This window comes from Oncorhynchus tshawytscha, linkage group LG03, assembly GCF_018296145.1.
Source record: "Oncorhynchus tshawytscha isolate Ot180627B linkage group LG03, Otsh_v2.0, whole genome shotgun sequence".
NCBI lineage: Eukaryota > Metazoa > Chordata > Actinopteri > Salmoniformes > Salmonidae > Oncorhynchus > Oncorhynchus tshawytscha.
In genome coordinates this window covers 27,060,219-27,081,112 of record NC_056431.1, presented here as the reverse complement: position 1 = coordinate 27,081,112, position 20,894 = coordinate 27,060,219, and the positions used below count along the sequence as shown (strand labels likewise).

Sequence of the window (20,894 nt, the reverse complement as noted above, 5' to 3'; positions counted from 1 at the left end):
AGAGAGCTGGGACCAAAGTAACAAAGCCTACCATCAGTAACACACTACGCCGCCAGGGACTCAAATCCTGCAGTGCCAGACGTGTCCCCCTGCTTAAGCCAGTACATGTCCAGGCCCGTCTGAAGTTTTGCTAGAGAGCCTTTGGATGATCCAGAAGAAGATTGGGAGAATGTCATATGGTCAGATGAAACCAAAATAGATCTTTTTGGTAAAAACTCAACTCGTCGTGTTTGGAGGACAAAGAATGCTGAGTTGCATCCAAAGAACACCATACCTACTGTGAAGCATGGGGGTGGAAACATCATGCTTTAGGGCTGTTTTTCTGCAAAGGGACCAGGACGACTGATCCGTGTAAAGGAAAGAATGAATGGGGCCATGTATTTGTGAGATTTTAAGTGAAAACCTCCTTCCATCAGCAAGGGCATTGAAGATGAAACGTGGCTGGGTTTTTCAGCATGACAATGATCCCAAACACACCGCCCGGGCAACGAAGGAGTGGCTTCGTAAGTAGCATTTCAAGGTCCTGGAGTGGCCTAGCCAGTCTCCAGATCTCAACCCCATAGAAAATCTTTGGAGGGAGTTGAAAGTCTGTGTTGCCCAGCAACAGCCCCAAAACATCACTGCTCTAGAGGATATCTGCATGGAGGAATGGGCCAAAATACCAGCAACAGTGTGTGAAAACCTTGTGAAGACTTACAGAAAATGTTTGACCTCGGTCATTGCCAACAAAGGGTATATAACAAAGTATTGAGATAAACTTTTGTTATTGACCAAATACTTATTTTCCACCATAATTTGCAAATAAATTCATTAAAAATCCTACAATGTGATTTTCTGTATTTTTTTTCTCTAATTTTGTCTGTCATAGTTGAAGTGTACCTATGACTAATATTACAGGCCTCTCTCATCTTTTTAAGTGGGAGAACTTGCCCAATTGGTAGCTGACTAAATACTTTTTTGCCCCACTGTATATCTCTCTCTCTCTCTACATCTCTCTCTCTCTCTCCCCATCTACATCTCTCTCTCTCTCTCCCCATATACACCTCTCTCTCTCCCCATAAACATCTCTCTCTCTCTTTTTCTCTCTCCCCATATACATCTCTCTCTCCCCATCTACATCTACATCTCTCTCTCTCTTTTTCTATCTCTACATCTCTCTCTCTCTCCCCATCTACATCTCTCTCTTTTTTCTCTCTATACATCTCTCTCTCTCCCCATCTACATCTCTCTCTCTCTTTCTCCCCATGTACATCTCTCTCTCTCCCCATCTACATATTTCTCTCCCTCCCTCTCTCTCTCTCTCTCTCTACATCTCTCTCTCTCTCCCCCATATACATCTCTCTCTCTCCCATCTACATCTCTCTCTCTCTCTCTCTCTACAGCTCTCTCTCTCTCCCCATCTACATCTCTCTCTCTCTCTCTCTCTACATATCTCTCTCCCCACATCTCTCTCTCTCCCCCATCTCTCTCTCTCTCCCAATCTACATCTCTCTCTCTCTACATCTCTCTCTCTCCCCCATCTACATCTCTCTCTCTCTCCCCATATACATCTCTCTCTCCCCATCTACATCTCCCTCTCTCCCCATATACATCTCTCTATCTCTCTCTCTCCCCATCTACATATCTCTATCCCTCTCTCTCTCTCTCTCTCTACATCTCTCTCTCTAACTCTCTCCCCACATCTCTCTCTCCATCTACATCTCTCTCTCCCCACGTCTCCTCTCTCTCCCCATTTACATATCTCTCTCTCTTCCCATCTCTCTCTCTCTCTCCCCATCTACATCTCTCTCTCTCTCTACATCTCTCTCTCTCTCCCCACGTCTCCTCTCTCTCCCCATCTACATCTCTCTCTCTTCCCATATATATCTCTCTCTCCCCCATCTACATCTCTCTCTCTCTCTCTACATCTCTCTCTCTCTCCACACGTGTCTCTCTCTCTTGCCATCTACAGCTCTCTCTCTCTACATCTCTCTCTCTCCCCCACATTTCCTCTCTCTCCCCATCTACATCTCTCTCTCTCCCCCACGTGTCTCTCTCTCTCCCCATCTACATCTCTCTCTCTCTCCCCACGTCTCCTCTCTCTCCCCATCTACATCTCTCTCTCCCCCCATCTACATCTCTCTCTCCCCATCTACATCTCTCTCTCTCTCCCCCACGTGTCTCTCTCTCTCCCCATCTACATCTCTCTCTCTCTCCCCATATACATCTCTCTCTCCCCATCTACATCTCCCTCTCTCCCCATATACATCTCTCTATCTCTCTCTCTCCCCATCTACATATCTCTATCCCTCTCTCTCTCTCTCTCTCTACATCTCTCTCTCTAACTCTCTCCCCACATCTCTCTCTCCATCTACATCTCTCTCTCCCCACGTCTCCTCTCTCTCCACTTTTAACATATCTCTCTCTCTTCCCATCTCTCTCTCTCTCTCCCCATCTACATCTCTCTCTCTCTACATCTCTCTCTCTCTCCCCCACGTCTCCTCTCTCTCCCCATCTACATCTCTCTCTCTTCCCATATATATCTCTCTCTCTCCCCATCTACATCTCTCTCTCTCTCTCTACATCTCTCTCTCTCCACACGTGTCTCTCTCTCTTGCCATCTACAGCTCTCTCTCTCTACATCTCTCTCTCTCTCCCCACATTTCCTCTCTCTCCCCATCTACATCTCTCTCTCTCTCCCCCACGTGTCTCTCTCTCTCCCCATCTACATCTCTCTCTCTCTCCCCACGTCTCCTCTCTCTCCCCATCTACATCTCTCTCTCTCCCCATCTACATCTCTCTCTCCCCATCTACATCTCTCTCTCTCTCCCCACGTGTCTCTCTCTCCCCCATCTACAGCTCTCTCTCTCTACATCTCTCTCTCTCTCCCCACATTTCCTCTCTCTCCCCATCTACATCTCTCTCTCTCTCTCCCCCCATCTACATCTCTCTCTCTCTACATCTCTCTCTCCCCACATCTCTCTCTCTCTCCCCATCTACATCTCTCTCTCTCCCCCCGTCTCTCTCTCTCTCCCCATTTACATCTCTCTCTCCCCATTTCTCTCTCTCTCTATTTACATCTCTCTCTCTCTCCCCATCTCTCTCTCTCTCTCCCCCCATCTACATCTCTCTCCCCATCTCGCTCTCTCTCCCCACGTCTCTCTCTCTCTCTCCATCTCCATCTCTCTCTCTACATCTCTCTCTCTCCCCCCTTCCTCTGCCCCCTCTTTTCACTCCCTCCCCTCAGCCGAACACAGTGGAGATGGGGAGCTTGCCAAGAGCAGCAAACCCCATGTCATTCTCTATCCTGCCTGGCTGGAACAGCCCTCTTCTGTTGACATCCGTCACTACAGGATACTATTTCACTGAGCTGATACATTTCAGATGGCGCCTATTATAAATGATTCTGAAATGAGAGATCTGCTTCTGTTTACCGGTGCCACAGGTATTTACCTTCCCCAACAAACTAAAAACCCACCGGTATGAAGTGTGAGAGTGAGGACTTACAGTATGGCAGTGGCAGACCCGCATTGTAAAGGGGGACTTAACACAGGAATCTGTGTTTGTCTGTCTGTGTGTGTATCTACGCGTGGGCGTAGATTGTGTGTTGTGTGTGTGCCAGCAGACAATCCCAGCAGAGAGAAAAGATTTACCATGTACCATTCAGAAGCCAATATGTTAGTGGTCTGGAGCAGAGGAAGCTACAATCATATCTAGTATAATGTCTTTGCCAGGCTACAGATAACCTCAACGGCTCACAGGCCAAAAGGGAGTCAAATGGGAGTCAATCAAATCCGGAGGAGAATAATATAGATCATCCTGTCAGTGTTGTAAACCACATGCACATCAATCATCTTTAGATGCTGTGGAGAGAATGCATGGGACTATGGGGCGCTGGGGTACCACCACCACCCCCACCACCTCACCCAGATGCATGGCCCATCCCAGGCCAAGCCACAGGCCTCTCTTTGGGGCTTGACCCGCTGCGATTCGCGTGGCCCGGTGGCTTCTGGATGTGTACTCTCGGAGCCTCGGTATGCAAGCCACAGAAACCAGCCATCTAAATGGCTGCGTCAGGAGAATCTGCATAAACACACATCACATGCCCATCCAGGCAAGTACAAATGATAGAGTAATGAAAAGTCCTACCGACGCACACACACCCGCGTGCACCCGCACCGGCACACGCACACACACCTTACTTTCATTAGATCAATTAGGAGAAAGCACAGCAAGCCACAGTGTCAATTGGCCACTCTTCAAAGAACTGGAGTTTGTGATGCCATAGATTGGCTTCTATCTGAATCAGTTCATGTACTGTACCTAACCATGTGCGCACAGCATGGAATAATTAGACAACAATCAGACACTCTCACAGTAGCAAATCGTCTAGAAGCATTCCTGACATCTGAGCATTCTTTCATAAACACAAAACCCATTAAAAAGGAAATCTGGTCTCGCATCTAATTACATCAGGCCACTGACATGGAGAGACCCAATTTGTTTAGATATAGAGCTGCAGTTACGTGGTAGATGGATTCTTTCGCAGTGACTGTGGATATTATGACGGAGCGGCTGAAAGCACAGCAGACTACTGCGGTTAAGCTACTGGGCCTGTAGGGACACATTTGAAAACACCCAGAGCCCAATGGAACTGAATAGGTTGACATTTCAAGAGAATATATAGAACTTTTGTCTCTGGGGTTGCTCTTGAGACAAAAGGGGTCCCTTAAATATAAACATTGCCCAGAAATGACCTAATTGGACAGAACGGGACACATATTCCCACACCCATGAGCAAAAGCATACATTGTTAGCTGAAACCTAAGGATTGGATGGTCTTCTTAGATAAGAGATGGAGGAATGTTTTTTCACGAATACAACAAAAATCATCTAACTTCCATATAGCGTGTTTCAAGTTAGAGTCTTCATACAGCTCATCCCAACCAATCACCTTCCTCGTGAGTTTACGACAAGGATACAGCAATTCAAAGCTCGATGGGGACAGCCTATCGTACGTCCGCCATTATATGTAACCACTTAAATGGGACTATTTCCCCTTTCCTCATGATCTTGGATCGGAGAGCCTATAACACGGTGCCATGTCATAATAGGGGGGAAAACGTGTAGAAGGCAGCTGGTCCCGAACAGCAACCAGAGAGCTTCTCAAGCCTGGCCAAGAGGACCGAGATAAAAGCACACTGAGAGGAAACAGAACACAGTGCTAAAAGGTAGTCCAAGGTGCTTCACACACACACACACACACACACACACACACACACACACACACACACACACACACACACACACACACACACGGTGCAAAGGTAACCTATTCCTCAAAGCGCGACGGGATCTCGCTATGACCATGAGATCATGGTCTATTCTGATTCCGGGGTTTCACCGAGTCTAGCATGCATTTATTATATTACAGAACTTCAAATAGTTACATTAAAAGTGTAAGGAGTGAAGAGATCTCTCTGAAGACTTTCCTTTAATCCTATTTCTAAGTCATTGCGTATCATTTCCTACTATATGCGTAAGTAATGTGACAAGCAAAGAAAGGATATTCATCGTGACTAATAGTACATTGGGCCAGTCGATGATAACAATAGTAAAATGAGAAAAATATTTGTTTAAAAGGCAGGGTACAAGACATGGTTTTGATTCCACTTGGAGAAACCTGCAGATGACACAATGTCCTAGTGGTCTTCATTGTCTCTCTAACCATCTTCTAAGCGCTCAATGGCTCTCAGAGACCTATCCATACGGCCTTGTACTCTTTTTTCCCTCCCATTATAAAACTTCCCAAAAGCCTACACCCTCCTTTATCCACCGTCAGTTCAAGGTCCTGCCAGGAAAACAAGATTCCTAACATGAAAAACGCAGCCATAATAGCAATATTAAAAAGTCCACATCCTCTCTGAAGCCATAAATAATAAACAAGCCACCCCCCTTCTATTATACCTGTCAATAACACGAAGCATACGCCATGGGGATAGGAGGTCGTGACACTGCACTTAACCAACAGAGAGTATTGCTCTTCAGCCTCTATTAGCCAAGGCTCCGCCCCCTCCCAGCAGAGCTGGGGGTCAAAGGGCGAGTGTGGTGAAAGCACAGGATCTAACCGCTAACGGCTGACCGTCCGATGGTCTACCTTGACTCCTCGCACACACACGCAAGCACGCACACGCACAGACACAGACACGCACACACGGGAGCAACTCAATAACAGCAGCTCAGAGATTCTGTCCCATTAGACACCCCCCACCCCAACTGCAGCTTCTTTAATGAACCCCCTCACCCCCAACTCCGCGCCAGTCTCGCGACACACACTCCGATGTTAGAGACTCAGCATCTTTTCAGAGCGGTGCGGACACCCTCTCAATCATCATTAGGGGTTTTGCAGAGTCCTGGGGTCTGGGCACCTTGCCAGGATGTGTAAAAGTTTCCATGAGAAAAGCTTGAGTTGCCGTTGGAGTGGAACGGTGGCGGACGGGGATCCTCAGAAATGTTAGAATTCTGTATTGTTGTTGGGGAATGGATAATGGGAGAGAGAGAGAGAGAGAGAGAGAGAGAGAGAGAGAGAGAGAGAGAGAGAGAGAGAGAGAGAGGGAGAGAGAGAGAGACAGAGAGAGAGAGAGAGAGATAGAGAGAGAGAGAGAGAGAGAGAGAGAGAGAGAGAGAGAGAGAGAGAGAGAGAGAGAGAGAGACAGAGAGACAGAGAGAGAGAGAGAGAGAGAGAGGAAGACGACGTCTGTCTAGAAACCTGTTGCCACTGACGTCTGCCCTCATGCAACATCGGGTCTGTTTTCAGTTTCGATTAAAAAAAAAAAGGGTATTTCATTTCAATTGTAGAAAACTTGAGTTGAGGAGGAAACAACGAGTGGAAAGCTGACCCTGAAATATAAGGCAATCAGAATACACATGTCAAGTGTCAGAAATCAGCAGTGTACATTTGGTTGTGTTTTTCTCATGTGGGTGAATAAGGCCCCTCTGTATTCGGCTGTAACCAGATGGCAAGAGTCTGGCTGGCTGATTAGCGTTAGCCTTGTGCTAGTTCAGCTGTGCTTCATGATATCACCCATCACACCAGAAGCTAATGAGAGAAGACACACGGGCAAGCTCGCTGGATCCGTCAGATGTCCGAGCCCGGTATACTACGACTGCATTACACACACGCACGCACGCACGCACGCACGCACACACACACACACACACACACACACACACACACACACACACACACACACACACACACACACACACACACACACACACACACACACACAGACAAACACAGGCACAAAGAGGCCTTCATGAGCACCCTGGTTCGAGGACTGGGGGTGTGTAAATGTGGCTCAAAGCCTTCCGCTGTGTAAACAGCAGCCGAGTCTCGGGTCAGAGCCGATATGTGTGTGCGTGTGACGGGAGGGGGTAACGATGTCACCGCAACTGCAGCCCGGCTAGGACGTGTGACAAAACGGGGCGTCATCACAGCCCCCTTGTTTTCTGGGGTAATTAGCCAGGCTAAAAAGGGACGCGTAAATAGACTGCCATCGATAGTTTTCATTGAAAAAAATAAAAAATAAAGGTAAAATAAAATTGATGCCGTTTGCATGACATTGTAAACCCGCCCCGGATTTAGAGAGAGCGATGGGTGTGAGTCAACGTGAAAGGTCTTTTCTTTTTACTTGAGAAACTTCTGTTTCAATGTAAACCGCACATTAAATATGTATATATTGGGTTTGGCATATGACAGTGGGCCTAAAACAATGCCATACCTCTAGGGCTAGCTTTTGAAAATTCACTTTAACATGCATTCCCCAGAATGAATTTTGCGTCCATCCCACCTAAGCATCAATCTATGGACATTGGTCGAGGTTAATTCGCTCACTCAACTCTCCAGGCTATCGTGAGCCAGACCCCTGCTGCAGCGAACCAATGGCAGCCGTAGGCCAGCAGTCCTAAATACATCCCCAGCACAAGCCAACTGATCATTCATCAACTTAAATACAATTGCAGCTCCTGGACATTACCCAAAAAGCCTTGGGGCACCCTTTTACAGACAGACGATGCATAATGTCCTTCAGTTAGCTAGCCTCGGGGCTCCAATGCTCCATCACAGAAGTAGTGGATAAAGTGGTGCTAGCTGGGAGGGGGTTAGGGGGTTGAAGGGCAGTTAGAGGGGCTTATGTTCAACTTGTCATCCCCTCCCCCTCTAGATCTCCTACATATCTACCCCACACTGACAACAGAGCTCCTTGTTGTACAGTAGCTTAGCCTGTTGATAGGTTGAGTGATTTCTCAGGGGCTGGGTTAGTTCGTGCGAGCCGAAGGCCAGTGAGAGACATTTCCTCTGGCCGAGGCCTGGGCGTGGGAGGTGCTCCACTCTGGGGAAGCTCAAGTGTCGTCCCGCTGCAGAGCTCAAATCACTGGCTCCAAACAGGTCACCACCGCCCGCCCAACCGCCTGGTGAGGTCATCCCCTGCCGTCGCCCCTCTAATGGAGCAACTCGCTAACATACGATAATTAACGGACGGTAATGACTATGGAAAGGGAGCACGCCTCTCGCCGACTTCTCTAATTTATTTTTTATCCCAGGCTCATTTGAGGGGTCTGGAATGGTCCGGAATGGGGCCGGTGGACCTGACCGGTACAGCGTGCAGAGGCCTTTGGAGTATGCTGTTACCACCGCACACTTACCGGTACTCCAGGAGCACAGTTAGCCCACCACAGATGCTCATTCAAGACATTAGATGAGGCGAGATTGCAGCGCGCCAAGGTTTTACCAGGGACGCCTTGGTAGGCCTCTGCCAATCAATACGCATTCCTGTGAGTCTCTAATGCATCTGTAATCACAGGCCCAATAACACTGGACCACCGGGTCCACAGATATGGGCACCGCTAAAGTGACAGTGGATGGGGTGGTGGAGCATGAAGACATGGTTACTACTTAAGGGTTATAACTTTAGCAGAGGGCAAATGTTGAATATTTCCATACGGTACAAATTATGGCGTAAAATGACCCCCTAACAACCTTTTACCTAGCGCAAAATAAAGCTTGAGTTTCACTCTTATTCGATTACTTCTCATACTCTGGCTCCTTTGCCTGCCATAACTGCTGAGAAGTTTGAAAAGGAATTAGACATGTACATGACAATGCTAATCGTAATTTAGCTCCAGTGTCCTCTTGTTTCAACGTACTGTAAGGGGAAATATGTCAGGAGCTGGTGCGGAGTCAGAAGACAAATGCTAGTTTGAAGTGACAAAGACTTGTAGAATGGCCTATTTGTGTGTTGTGCTTGTTTTATGGAGGAAGACGTCCTCAGTTCTCGCTATTGTCTGTTTACGAGGTGAGGACTAACAGATTTGCTGACAACCACATTTCAACACTGCTACTAAACCCCTTGATCCCCACCACCCCTGTGCTCTGGAACACACACACACACACACACACACACACACACACACACACACACACACACACACACACACACACACACACACACACACACACACACACACACACACACAAACACACACACAAACACACACACACACACACACAAACACACACACACACACACACACACACACACACAGCTATTTGTTATATTTGACCTTTATTTAACTAGGCAAGTCAGTTAAGAACAAATTCTTATTTTCAATGACGGCCTAGGAACATTGGATTAACTGCCTTGTTCGGGGGAAGAACGACAGATTTTTACCTTGTCAGTTCGGGGATTCGATCCTGTTTACAGTAGGTGCACAGGAGAGTGATTACAAAAGGTGCACAGGAAGAGTGATGTTCCCGAGTTGGGGACTCGCCTTGTGGGGACTGTTTGGATGCAGGGGGGCTTTCTCTCTTCTGGCATACCGCCACGGATGCCGTGCACCGCACAATCAGAGCGTAACAACAATGTGATGAGCAACCCCGACAGGGCCATAACAGGCTGGGAGTGACCAGAGGGAGGAACGATTATGAGGAGGGGGGCACATGGAGAGTTAGTCTACATACAAACGCTGCGTTCCTCCATTCCCCTGGCATCCAGTGGAGCTCTGGTGACCCCCCAGCCTCCCCAGCCTCCCTCGATGACGTCATCTCCAACACTACACCCTCCGGAGGGAAAACATGGGAAAACAAAGTGCCTCCTGACATCCCTCGCAGCGAGGGGGGAAAAAGCGTTGCAGCTCAGGAAACCCCTACCCATTGTTTTGCTTCCTTCATTAGTCCTTGTGTCAACAGTGGGGGGCCGGCACGCGCGCGCCACTGTTTTTGTTCTCTTGCTCCCTGCCTGACCTAGCTGCTTCTGATGTTTTGACAGGTTGTTTCGAAATCCCATCAAGGCCCAATTGACTGTTCAAATAACGGCGCTACTAACTCGGACAACATACACGGTAGTTGCGAAAACAAAATGAATCTGGAATGTCTAAAATTAACAAATCTGACGTCAATCCATGGTTAATAGCGCTGCAATTCGCCAGGAAAGAAGGAGATGCGGGGGAAAGGGTGTGGGTGGGTGTGGGGGTGTAGATAAGCAAAGGTGTAAAGTTAACGTAATGTGCACTGTAAATGGAACGTTATAGAGAGAAACGAGAATCGTGTTTTTTTATGACCCTGTGTTTTCGTGAGGAAAAACAACACCAATGTGATAATGACGATGATGATGTGATGTCACTAGCCGATAGAGAGCATTGATTGACAGGTTTAGGTAGATACACCTTGTTCTTGTGACTCACCATCGTCCAGGTACATCTGGTCCAGATCCTGGGGTTCCCGCTTGACGGTGACGGCTAGGGAGGGGGGGCTGGCATCTACCGGCAGCAGGCTGGGAGGACTTATCCTGGCCTGGGTCTGGCTCTGTCCCTGGGTGGGGCTGTAAGGTGGTGCCTGGGCGAACGGGCTCTCTGCTGCCCCCCCTGGAGTGGAGGGGAGGGACCCAGGGGAGGTGGAGGGGCTGCTGTTGGGGTAGAGTGGGTGGTAGCCATGGGGACCGGGGCTACCAAGGTGATGCGGGCTGCTGCCCTGGGAGTGGAGCATGCCCAGCGGAGCTTGGTCAGGTGAGGAAGGGCAGACCAGTGGCGCTGGGCACTGCCCTGGCGTCTCCTGGATGGCGGACGCCAAGAGACCGTTGTGGGCGTGCGTAGGGCTGGTGGAGAGGCACTTGGGGTAAGCCACGGGGGACAGGTCGTGCAGTGTTGGGCTGGAACAGGGGGAGGAGGCGGGCATGCTGCCAATGCTGCCATGGCAAGGCGGGCAGGGAGGATAAACCCCGACCAGGCAGGTGTCAGCGTCCCCCACAGGTATGATAGGAGTGAGCCTGGGTTGGCCATGGTAAGACTTGGAATGAGCCCCCAGAGGCTCATATTCATCATTCGGTTCTGTCTTTATTGTCGGGACTGGAAAAAGAGAGAGAGGGAGGGAGAGAGAGAGAGAGAGAGAGTGAGAGCGAGAGAAGAGAGAGAGAGAAGAGAGATTAGAAACGTGAGGTAGGTCCACGTGGCTGAATGAGCAACTGAGTGTATGAGTGAAGGAGTTGGTGTAGTGAGATGGATTGTGGGTAGGATACCCTCCAAAATCAAACAAACAACCGGCGATTAAAAGAGACTCTGTGTCATTGGCTGTGCCTCTCAAACGCCAGCTCAGAACCACCCCAAAAAAAAGAAAAGAAAAAAGGAAAAAAATAGATGAGTCATCAGAGCAGAAAGCCACAGCTGGCTCTAATCATGAAACGGTGCTATTTTCTTTGGACTCTCCTTCAGCTCTGATATCCTATGAAAGAGTGCTTTAAAGCGGCTGGGCTGCTGCTGCAGGAGCCCGGGACCCCTAGGCCTGCATGCTTCGAAAGCAATTGTTGCTCTCGGGACAAAAAGAGAGAGAGAAAGAGAGAGAGAGAGAGCGAGAGAGAGGGAGAGAGAGAGAGAGAGAGAGAGAGAGAGAGAGAGAGAAAAAAAAAAGGATGATTTGATTGGGGTGGTCCGTGCTCCTTAAGAGAGTATGGTATGCCTGCGGTTTCAGGAGCTCTGACTTCAGCTAATGCAGGAGGAGAGTGCTATGACCCCACTTGCTCATGCCGCCGTCTTCCAACTCACTCAGGGTGCATTTGGGAGATGTTTCCACCATTTCCTGATTAGTTTGGACTGACAGTCATCGCACACTAGGTTTCCTGGCTGTGCGATCAAGATCAGTTTTCATCTTTCGGAGGCTAACCATGACGTGTGCACTATTTATTGAATATTTTAACATATCCTCCAGTTGCACGCACGCACGCACGCACGCACACACACACACACACACACACACACACACACACACACACACACACACACACACACACACACACACACACACACACACACACACACACACACACACACACACACACAAACAAAAACAAAGACCCAAACCCTAAGGAAAAGATGAAACAGCCCAGTTGATCTAAGAAAACCCTTCATAAACCCCCACATGCTCCGATTCTGCCACGAGTACTGTGACACAACTAGGCTTGAATTAAGACACACAGATGAATAACAAAAAGCTTCTGAGTCACAATACATGCACTGTCTGTTGCTATTTCTGCACACAGTTAAATGTGTTAATGGGTGTGGTTAGTGTTTGATGCCAATCATAAGTGTTTTGGCAAAATCTGAATCACTCTAAATGTCTTCTGACACTCTATTCAATCTACTAAATGTCTTCTGACACTATTCAGCTTACTAAATGTCTTCTGACACTCTATTCAACCTACTAAATGCCTTCAAACACTATTCAGAGTAGAAAATGTCTTCTGGCACTCTATTCAGCATATTCAGCCAATTCAGAATAGAAAATGTCTTCTGACACTCTATTCAGCCTACTAAATGTCTTCTGACACTCTATTCAGCCTACTAAATGTCTTCTGACACTCTATTCAACCTACTAAATGCCTTCAAACACTATTCAGAGTAGAAAATGTCTTCTGGCACTCTATTCAGCCTACTAAATGTCTTCTGACACTCTATTCAATCTACTAAATGTCTTCTGACACTATTCAGCTTACTAAATGTCTTCTGACACTATTCAGAATACAAAATGTTTTCTGACACTCTATTCAGCCTACAAAATGTCTTCTGACACTCTATTCAGCCTACAAAATGTCTTCTGACACTCTATTCAGCTTACTAAATATCTTCTGACACTATTCGGCCTACTAAATGTCTTCTGACACTCTATTCAGCCTACTAAATGTATTCTGGCATCTATATCTATTCAGCCTACTAAATGTCTTCTGACACTCTATTCAATCTACTAAATGTCTTCTGACACTATTCAGCTTACTAAATGTCTTCTGACACTATTCAGAATACAAAATGTCTTCTGACACTCTATTCAGTCTACTAAATGTCTTCTGACACTCTATTCAGCCTACAAAATGTCTTCTGACACTCTATTCAGCATACAAAATGTCTTCTGACACTCTATTCAGCCTACAAAATGTCTTCTGACACTCTATTCAGTCCACAAAATGTCTTCTGACACTCTATTCAGTCTACTAAATGTCTTCTGACACTATTCAGTCTACAAAATGTCTTCTGACACTCTATTCAGTCTACAAAATGTCTTCTGACACTATTCAGTCTACTAAATGTCTTCTGACACTCTATTCAGTCTACAAAATGTCTTCTGACACTATTCAGCCTACGAAATGTCTTCTGACACTCAATTCAGACTACAACATGTCTTCTGACACTCTATACAGACTACTAAATGTCTTCTGACACTATTCAGCCTACAAAATGTCTTCTGACACTCTATTCAGCCTACTAAATGTCTTCTGACACTATTCAGCTTACTAAATGTCTTCTGACACTCTATTCAGCCTACTAAATGTCTTCTGACACTCTATTCAGCTTACTAAATGTCTTCTGACACTCTATTCAGCCTACAAAATGTCTTCTGACACTATTCAGTCTACAAAATGTCTTCTGACACTCTATTCAGCCTACTAAATGTCTTCTGACACTCTATTCAGTCTACTAAATGTCTTCTGACACTCTATTCAGCCTACAAAATGTCTTCTGACACTCTATTCAGTCCACAAAATGTCTTCTGACACTCTATTCAGTCTACTAAATGTCTTCTGACACTATTCAGTCTACAAAATGTCTTCTGACACTCTATTCAGTCTACAAAATGTCTTCTGACACTATTCAGTCTACTAAATGTCTTCTGACACTCTATTCAGTCTACAAAATGTCTTCTGACACTATTCAGCCTACGAAATGTCTTCTGACACTCAATTCAGACTACAACATGTCTTCTGACACTCTATACAGACTACTAAATGTCTTCTGACACTATTCAGCCTACAAAATGTCTTCTGACACTCTATTCAGCCTACTAAATGTCTTCTGACACTATTCAGCTTACTAAATGTCTTCTGACACTCTATTCAGCCTACTAAATGTCTTCTGACACTCTATTCAGTCTACAAAATGTCTTCTGACACTCTATTCAGCCTACTAAATGTCTTCTGACACTCTATTCAGCTTACTAAATGTCTTCTGACACTCTATTCAGTCTACTAAATGTCTTCTGACACTCTATTCAGTCTACAAAATGTCTTCTGACACTATTCAGTCTACTAAATGTCTTCTGACACTCTATTCAGTCTACAAAATGTCTTCTGACACTATTCAGCCTACGAAATGTCTTCTGACACTCAATTCAGACTACAACATGTCTTCTGACACTCTATACAGACTACTAAATGTCTTCTGACACTATTCAGCCTACAAAATGTCTTCTGACACTCTATTCAGCCTACTAAATGTCTTCTGACACTATTCAGCTTACTAAATGTCTTCTGACACTCTATTCAGCCTACTAAATGTCTTCTGACACTCTATTCAGTCTACAAAATGTCTTCTGACACTCTATTCAGCCTACTAAATGTCTTCTGACACTCTATTCAGCTTACTAAATGTCTTCTGACACTCTATTCAGTCTACTAAATGTCTTCTGACACTCTATTCAGCCTACTAAATGTCTTCTGACACTCTATTCAGTCTACTAAATGTCTTCTGACACTCTACTCAGCCTACAAATGTTGTCTGACACTCTATTCAGCCAACAAAATATCTTCTGACACTCTATTCAGTCTACTAAATGTCTTCGGACACTCTATTCAGTCCACAAAATGTCTTCTGACACTCAATTCAGACTACAACATGTCTTCTGACACTCTATACACCCTATGAAATGTCTTCTGACACACTATTCAGCCTACAAAATGTCTTCTGACACTCTATTCAGCCTACTAAATGTCTTCTGACACTATTCAGCCTACAAAATGTCTTCTGACACTATTCAGTCTACAAAATGTCTTCTGACACTCTATTCAGCCTACTAAATGTCTTCTGACACTCTATTCAGCTTACTAAATGTCTTCTGACACTCTATTCAGCCTACTAAATGTTTTCTGACACTCTATTCAGCTTACTAAATGTCTTCTGACACTCTATTCAGCCTACTAAATGTCTTCTGACACTCTATTCAGCCTACTAAATGTCTTCTGACACTCTATTCAGTCTACTAAATGTCTTCTGACACTCTACTCAGCCTACAAATGTTGTCTGACACTCTATTCAGCCAACAAAATATCTTCTGACACTCTATTCAGTCTACTAAATGTCTTCGGACACTCTATTCAGTCCACAAAATGTCTTCTGACACTCAATTCAGACTACAACATGTCTTCTGACACTCTATACACCCTATGAAATGTCTTCTGACACACTATTCAGCCTACAAAATGTCTTCTGACACTCTATTCAGCCTACTAAATGTCTTCTGACACTATTCAGCCTACAAAATGTCTTCTGACACTATTCAGTCTACAAAATGTCTTCTGACACTCTATTCAGCCTACTAAATGTCTTCTGACACTCTATTCAGCTTACTAAATGTCTTCTGACACTCTATTCAGCCTACTAAATGTTTTCTGACACTCTATTCAGCCTACAAAATGTCTTCTGATACTCTATTCAGCTTACTAAATGTCTTCTGACACTCTATTCAGCCTACTAAATGTCTTCTGACACTCTATTCAGTCTACAAAATGTCTTCTGACACTCTATTCAGCCTACTAAATGTCTTCTGACACTCTATTCAGCCTACTAAATGTCTTCTGACACTCTATTCAGTCTACTAAATGTCTTCTGACACTCTACTCAGCCTACAAATGTTGTCTGACACTCTATTCAGCCAACAAAATGTCTTCTGACACTCTATTCAGTCTACTAAATGTCTTCGGACACTCTATTCAGTCCACAAAATGTCTGCTGACACTCAATTCAGACTACAACATGTCTTCTGACACTCTATTCAGCCTACTAAATGTCTTCTGACACTCTATTCAGTCTACTAAATGTCTTCTGACACTCTATTCAGCCTACAAAATGTTGTCTGACACTCTATTCAGCCAACAAAATGTCTTCTGACACTCTATTCAGTCTACAAAATGTCTTCTGACACTCTATTCAGCCTACTAAATGTCTTCTGACACTATTCAGCCTACAAAATGTCTTCTGACACTATTCAGTCTACTAAATGTCTTCGGACACTCTATTCAGTCCACAAAATGTCTTCTGACACTCTATTCAGCCTACAAAATGTCTTCTGATACTATTCAGCCTACAAAATGTCTTCTGACACTCTATTCAGTCTACAAAATGTCTTCTGACAGACTATTAAGCCTACAAAATGTCTTCTGACACTCTATTCAGCCTACTAAATGTCTTCTGACACTATTCAGCCTACAAAATGTCTTCTGACACTCTATTCAGTCTACAAAATGTCTTCTGACACTCTATTCAGCCTACTAAATGTTTTCTGACACTATTCAGTCTACTAAATGTCTTCTGACACTCTATTCAGTCTACAAAATGTCTTCTGACAATCTATTCAGCCTACTAAATGTCTTCTGACACTCTATTCAGCCTACAACATGTCTTCTGACACTGTATTCAGTCTACTAAATGTCTTCTGACACTCTACTCAGCCTACAAATGTTGTCTGACACTCTATTCAGCCAACAAAATGTCTTCTGACACTCTATTCAGTCTACTAAATGTCTTCGGACACTCTATAAAGTCCACAAAATGTCTTCTGACACTCTATTTAGTCTACTAAATGTCTTCTGACACTCTACTCAGCCTACTAAATGTTTTCTGACACTCTATTCAGTCTACAAAATGTTTTCTGACACTCTATTCAGCCTACTAAATGTCTTCTGACACTATTCAGCCTACAAAATGTCTTCTGACACTCTATTCAGCCTACTAAATGTTTTCTGACACTCTATTCAGCCTACTAAATGTCTTCTGACACTATTCAGTCTACTAAATGTCTTCTGACACTCTATTCAGTCTACAAAATGTCTTCTGACACTATTCAGCCTACGAAATGTCTTCTGACACTCAATTCAGACTACAACATGTCTTCTGACACTCTATACAGACTACTAAATGTCTTCTGACACTATTCAGCCTACAAAATGTCTTCTGACACTCTATTCAGCCTACTAAATGTCTTCTGACACTATTCAGCTTACTAAATGTCTTCTGACACTCTATTCAGCCTACTAAATGTCTTCTGACACTCTATTCAGTCTACAAAATGTCTTCTGACACTCTATTCAGCCTACTAAATGTCTTCTGACACTCTATTCAGCTTACTAAATGTCTTCTGACACTCTATTCAGCCTACTAAATGTCTTCTGACACTATTCAGCCTACAAAATGTCTTCTGACACTATTCAGTCTACAAAATGTCTTCTGACACTCTATTCAGCCTACTAAATGTCTTCTGACACTCTATTCAGTCTACTAAATGTCTTCTGACACTCTATTCAGCCTACAAAATGTCTTCTGACACTCTATTCAGTCCACAAAATGTCTTCTGACACTCTATTCAGTCTACTAAATGTCTTCTGACACTATTCAGTCTACAAAATGTCTTCTGACACTCTATTCAGTCTACAAAATGTCTTCTGACACTATTCAGTCTACTAAATGTCTTCTGACACTCTATTCAGTCTACAAAATGTCTTCTGACACTATTCAGCCTACGAAATGTCTTCTGACACTCAATTCAGACTACAACATGTCTTCTGACACTCTATACAGACTACTAAATGTCTTCTGACACTATTCAGCCTACAAAATGTCTTCTGACACTCTATTCAGCCTACTAAATGTCTTCTGACACTATTCAGCTTACTAAATGTCTTCTGACACTCTATTCAGCCTACTAAATGTCTTCTGACACTCTATTCAGTCTACAAAATGTCTTCTGACACTCTATTCAGCCTACTAAATGTCTTCTGACACTCTATTCAGCTTACTAAATGTCTTCTGACACTCTATTCAGTCTACTAAATGTCTTCTGACACTCTATTCAGCCTACTAAATGTCTTCTGACACTCTATTCAGTCTACTAAATGTCTTCTGACACTCTACTCAGCCTACAAATGTTGTCTGACACTCTATTCAGCCAACAAAATATCTTCTGACACTCTATTCAGTCTACTAAATGTCTTCGGACACTCTATTCAGTCCACAAAATGTCTTCTGACACTCAATTCAGACTACAACATGTCTTCTGACACTCTATACACCCTATGAAATGTCTTCTGACACACTATTCAGCCTACAAATGTCTTCTGACACTCTATTCAGCCTACTAAATGTCTTCTGACACTATTCAGCCTACAAAATGTCTTCTGACACTATTCAGTCTACAAAATGTCTTCTGACACTCTATTCAGCCTACTAAATGTCTTCTGACACTCTATTCAGCTTACTAAATGTCTTCTGACACTCTATTCAGCCTACTAAATGTTTTCTGACACTCTATTCAGCCTACAAAATGTCTTCTGACACTCTATTCAGCTTACTAAATGTCTTCTGACACTCTATTCAGCCTACTAAATGTCTTCTGACACTCTATTCAGTCTACAAAATGTCTTCTGACACTCTATTCAGCCTACTAAATGTCTTCTGACACTCTATTCAGCTTACTAAATGTCTTCTGACACTCTATTCAGCCTACTAAATGTCTTCTGACACTCTATTCAGCCTACTAAATGTCTTCTGACACTCTATTCAGTCTACTAAATGTCTTCTGACACTCTACTCAGCCTACAAATGTTGTCTGACACTCTATTCAGCCAACAAAATGTCTTCTGACACTCTATTCAGTCTACTAAATGTCTTCGGACACTCTATTCAGTCCACAAAATGTCTGCTGACACTCAATTCAGACTACAACATGTCTTCTGACACTCTATTCAGCCTACTAAATGTCTTCTGACACTCTATTCAGTCTACTAAATGTCTTCTGACACTCTATTCAGCCTACAAAATGTTGTCTGACACTCTATTCAGCCAACAAAATGTCTTCTGACACTCTATTCAGTCTACAAAATGTCTTCTGACACTCTATTCAGCCTACTAAATGTCTTCTGACACTATTCAGCCTACAAAATGTCTTCTGACACTATTCAGTCTACTAAATGTCTTCGGACACTCTATAAAGTCCACAAAATGTCTTCTGACACTCTATACAGCCTACTAAATGTCTTCTGACACACTATTCAGCCTACAAAATGTCTTCTGACACTCTATTCAGCCTACTAAATGTCTTCTGACACTATTCAGCCTACAAAATGTCTTCTGACACTATTCAGTCCACAAAATGTCTTCTGACACTCTATTCAGCCTACTAAATGTCTTCTGACACTCTATTCAGTCTACTAAATGTCTTCTGACACTCTATTCAGCCTACAAAATTTTGTCTGACACTCTATTCAGCCAACAAAATGTCTTCTGACACTCTATTCAGTCTACTAAATGTCTTCGGACACTCTATTCAGTCCACAAAATGTCTTCTGACACTCTATTCAGCCTACTAAATGTCTTCTGACACTCTATTCAGCCTACAAATTAGCCATCATAAATGTATTTCTTATGATAGTTACTTTTTGTAAGAATAAATAAATCCTGATGAAGGTGTAATAATACTAATAACCATTGTCTGAATAAATGAGTGTTTTGATCAGATGAAAAACTATTCCTATCGTCGTGTTATGATGTTATTATTGTTGGGACAGGACGTAACTGAGAGATTAACTTTCACACCCCAAGTCTCCTTTGGGGAGAGATGAGCTGGTGTGATTACTCAGTGGGAAGCCTATTTACGTCAGTCTTGTCAGAGCCTCAGGGCCGGCCCATCTGTCTTAGAGGCTCCCTAGGTAAGGTCTGTGTCCTTAGGAAAGTCTCAGGATGACACCACCATACACTTACTAGGGAATATCATACTGGGCCTTGTAACAGGCTCTCCATAGCCCAGACCTGGGTTCATGCTAGGTCTAGTATTTGTTTTCTGTTTTCTATACTTTTGCTGCATTTGATGAAGCTTGCCTATTGCAATGGAACCAATGGAATAGTCCCAAAAGTGTAAACCCTACATACATAGTAATACATAGAATATTTAGCAATCTGATTTATTCTGTAAATCAAGGACAGCTTCATAGTCTCACCGTCTCCCACTTTCCCCGAGACTCACATGCTCTGTCACACATTCCCCTTCTCCTGTCTGCAGAATGAGAGACAGAGGGATCCTTTGAGGAATCCCTCTCTTCTCTCCTCCATCCAGCTCTATTTGTCTCCCCCACTCTAATCGATCATTCCTCAATCTGTCTCCTGACCCATCTCTCTGTCCACTCCTTCCAGCTATCTGTGTGTGTTTCCCTCCAAACACACACGCTGCCCATTCCCAGGTCCATGGTAGCAGATTCACCCTGTGAGTCCCATCCCCAGCTGGCTTCTATTTCCTCCCAACCTGCGGGTTATGGCCGACAGACAGTTTA

The 20,894-nt window shown here is 44.3% G+C and overlaps 1 protein-coding gene across 2 annotated transcripts in view; it reads right to left on the bottom strand.

Moving 5' to 3' along the window:
• The window catches only part of LOC112232340 (nuclear factor of activated T-cells, cytoplasmic 1), a 78,571-nt gene that overhangs the window by 14,989 nt on the left and 42,688 nt on the right, over positions 1–20,894 (bottom strand). For both annotated transcript variants that reach the window (XM_024399326.2, XM_024399333.2), the window contains exon 9: positions 10,723–11,382. In XM_024399326.2, the coding sequence (XP_024255094.1) occupies positions 10,723–11,382 (660 nt within the window). The remainder of the gene's footprint in view (positions 1–10,722; positions 11,383–20,894) is intronic.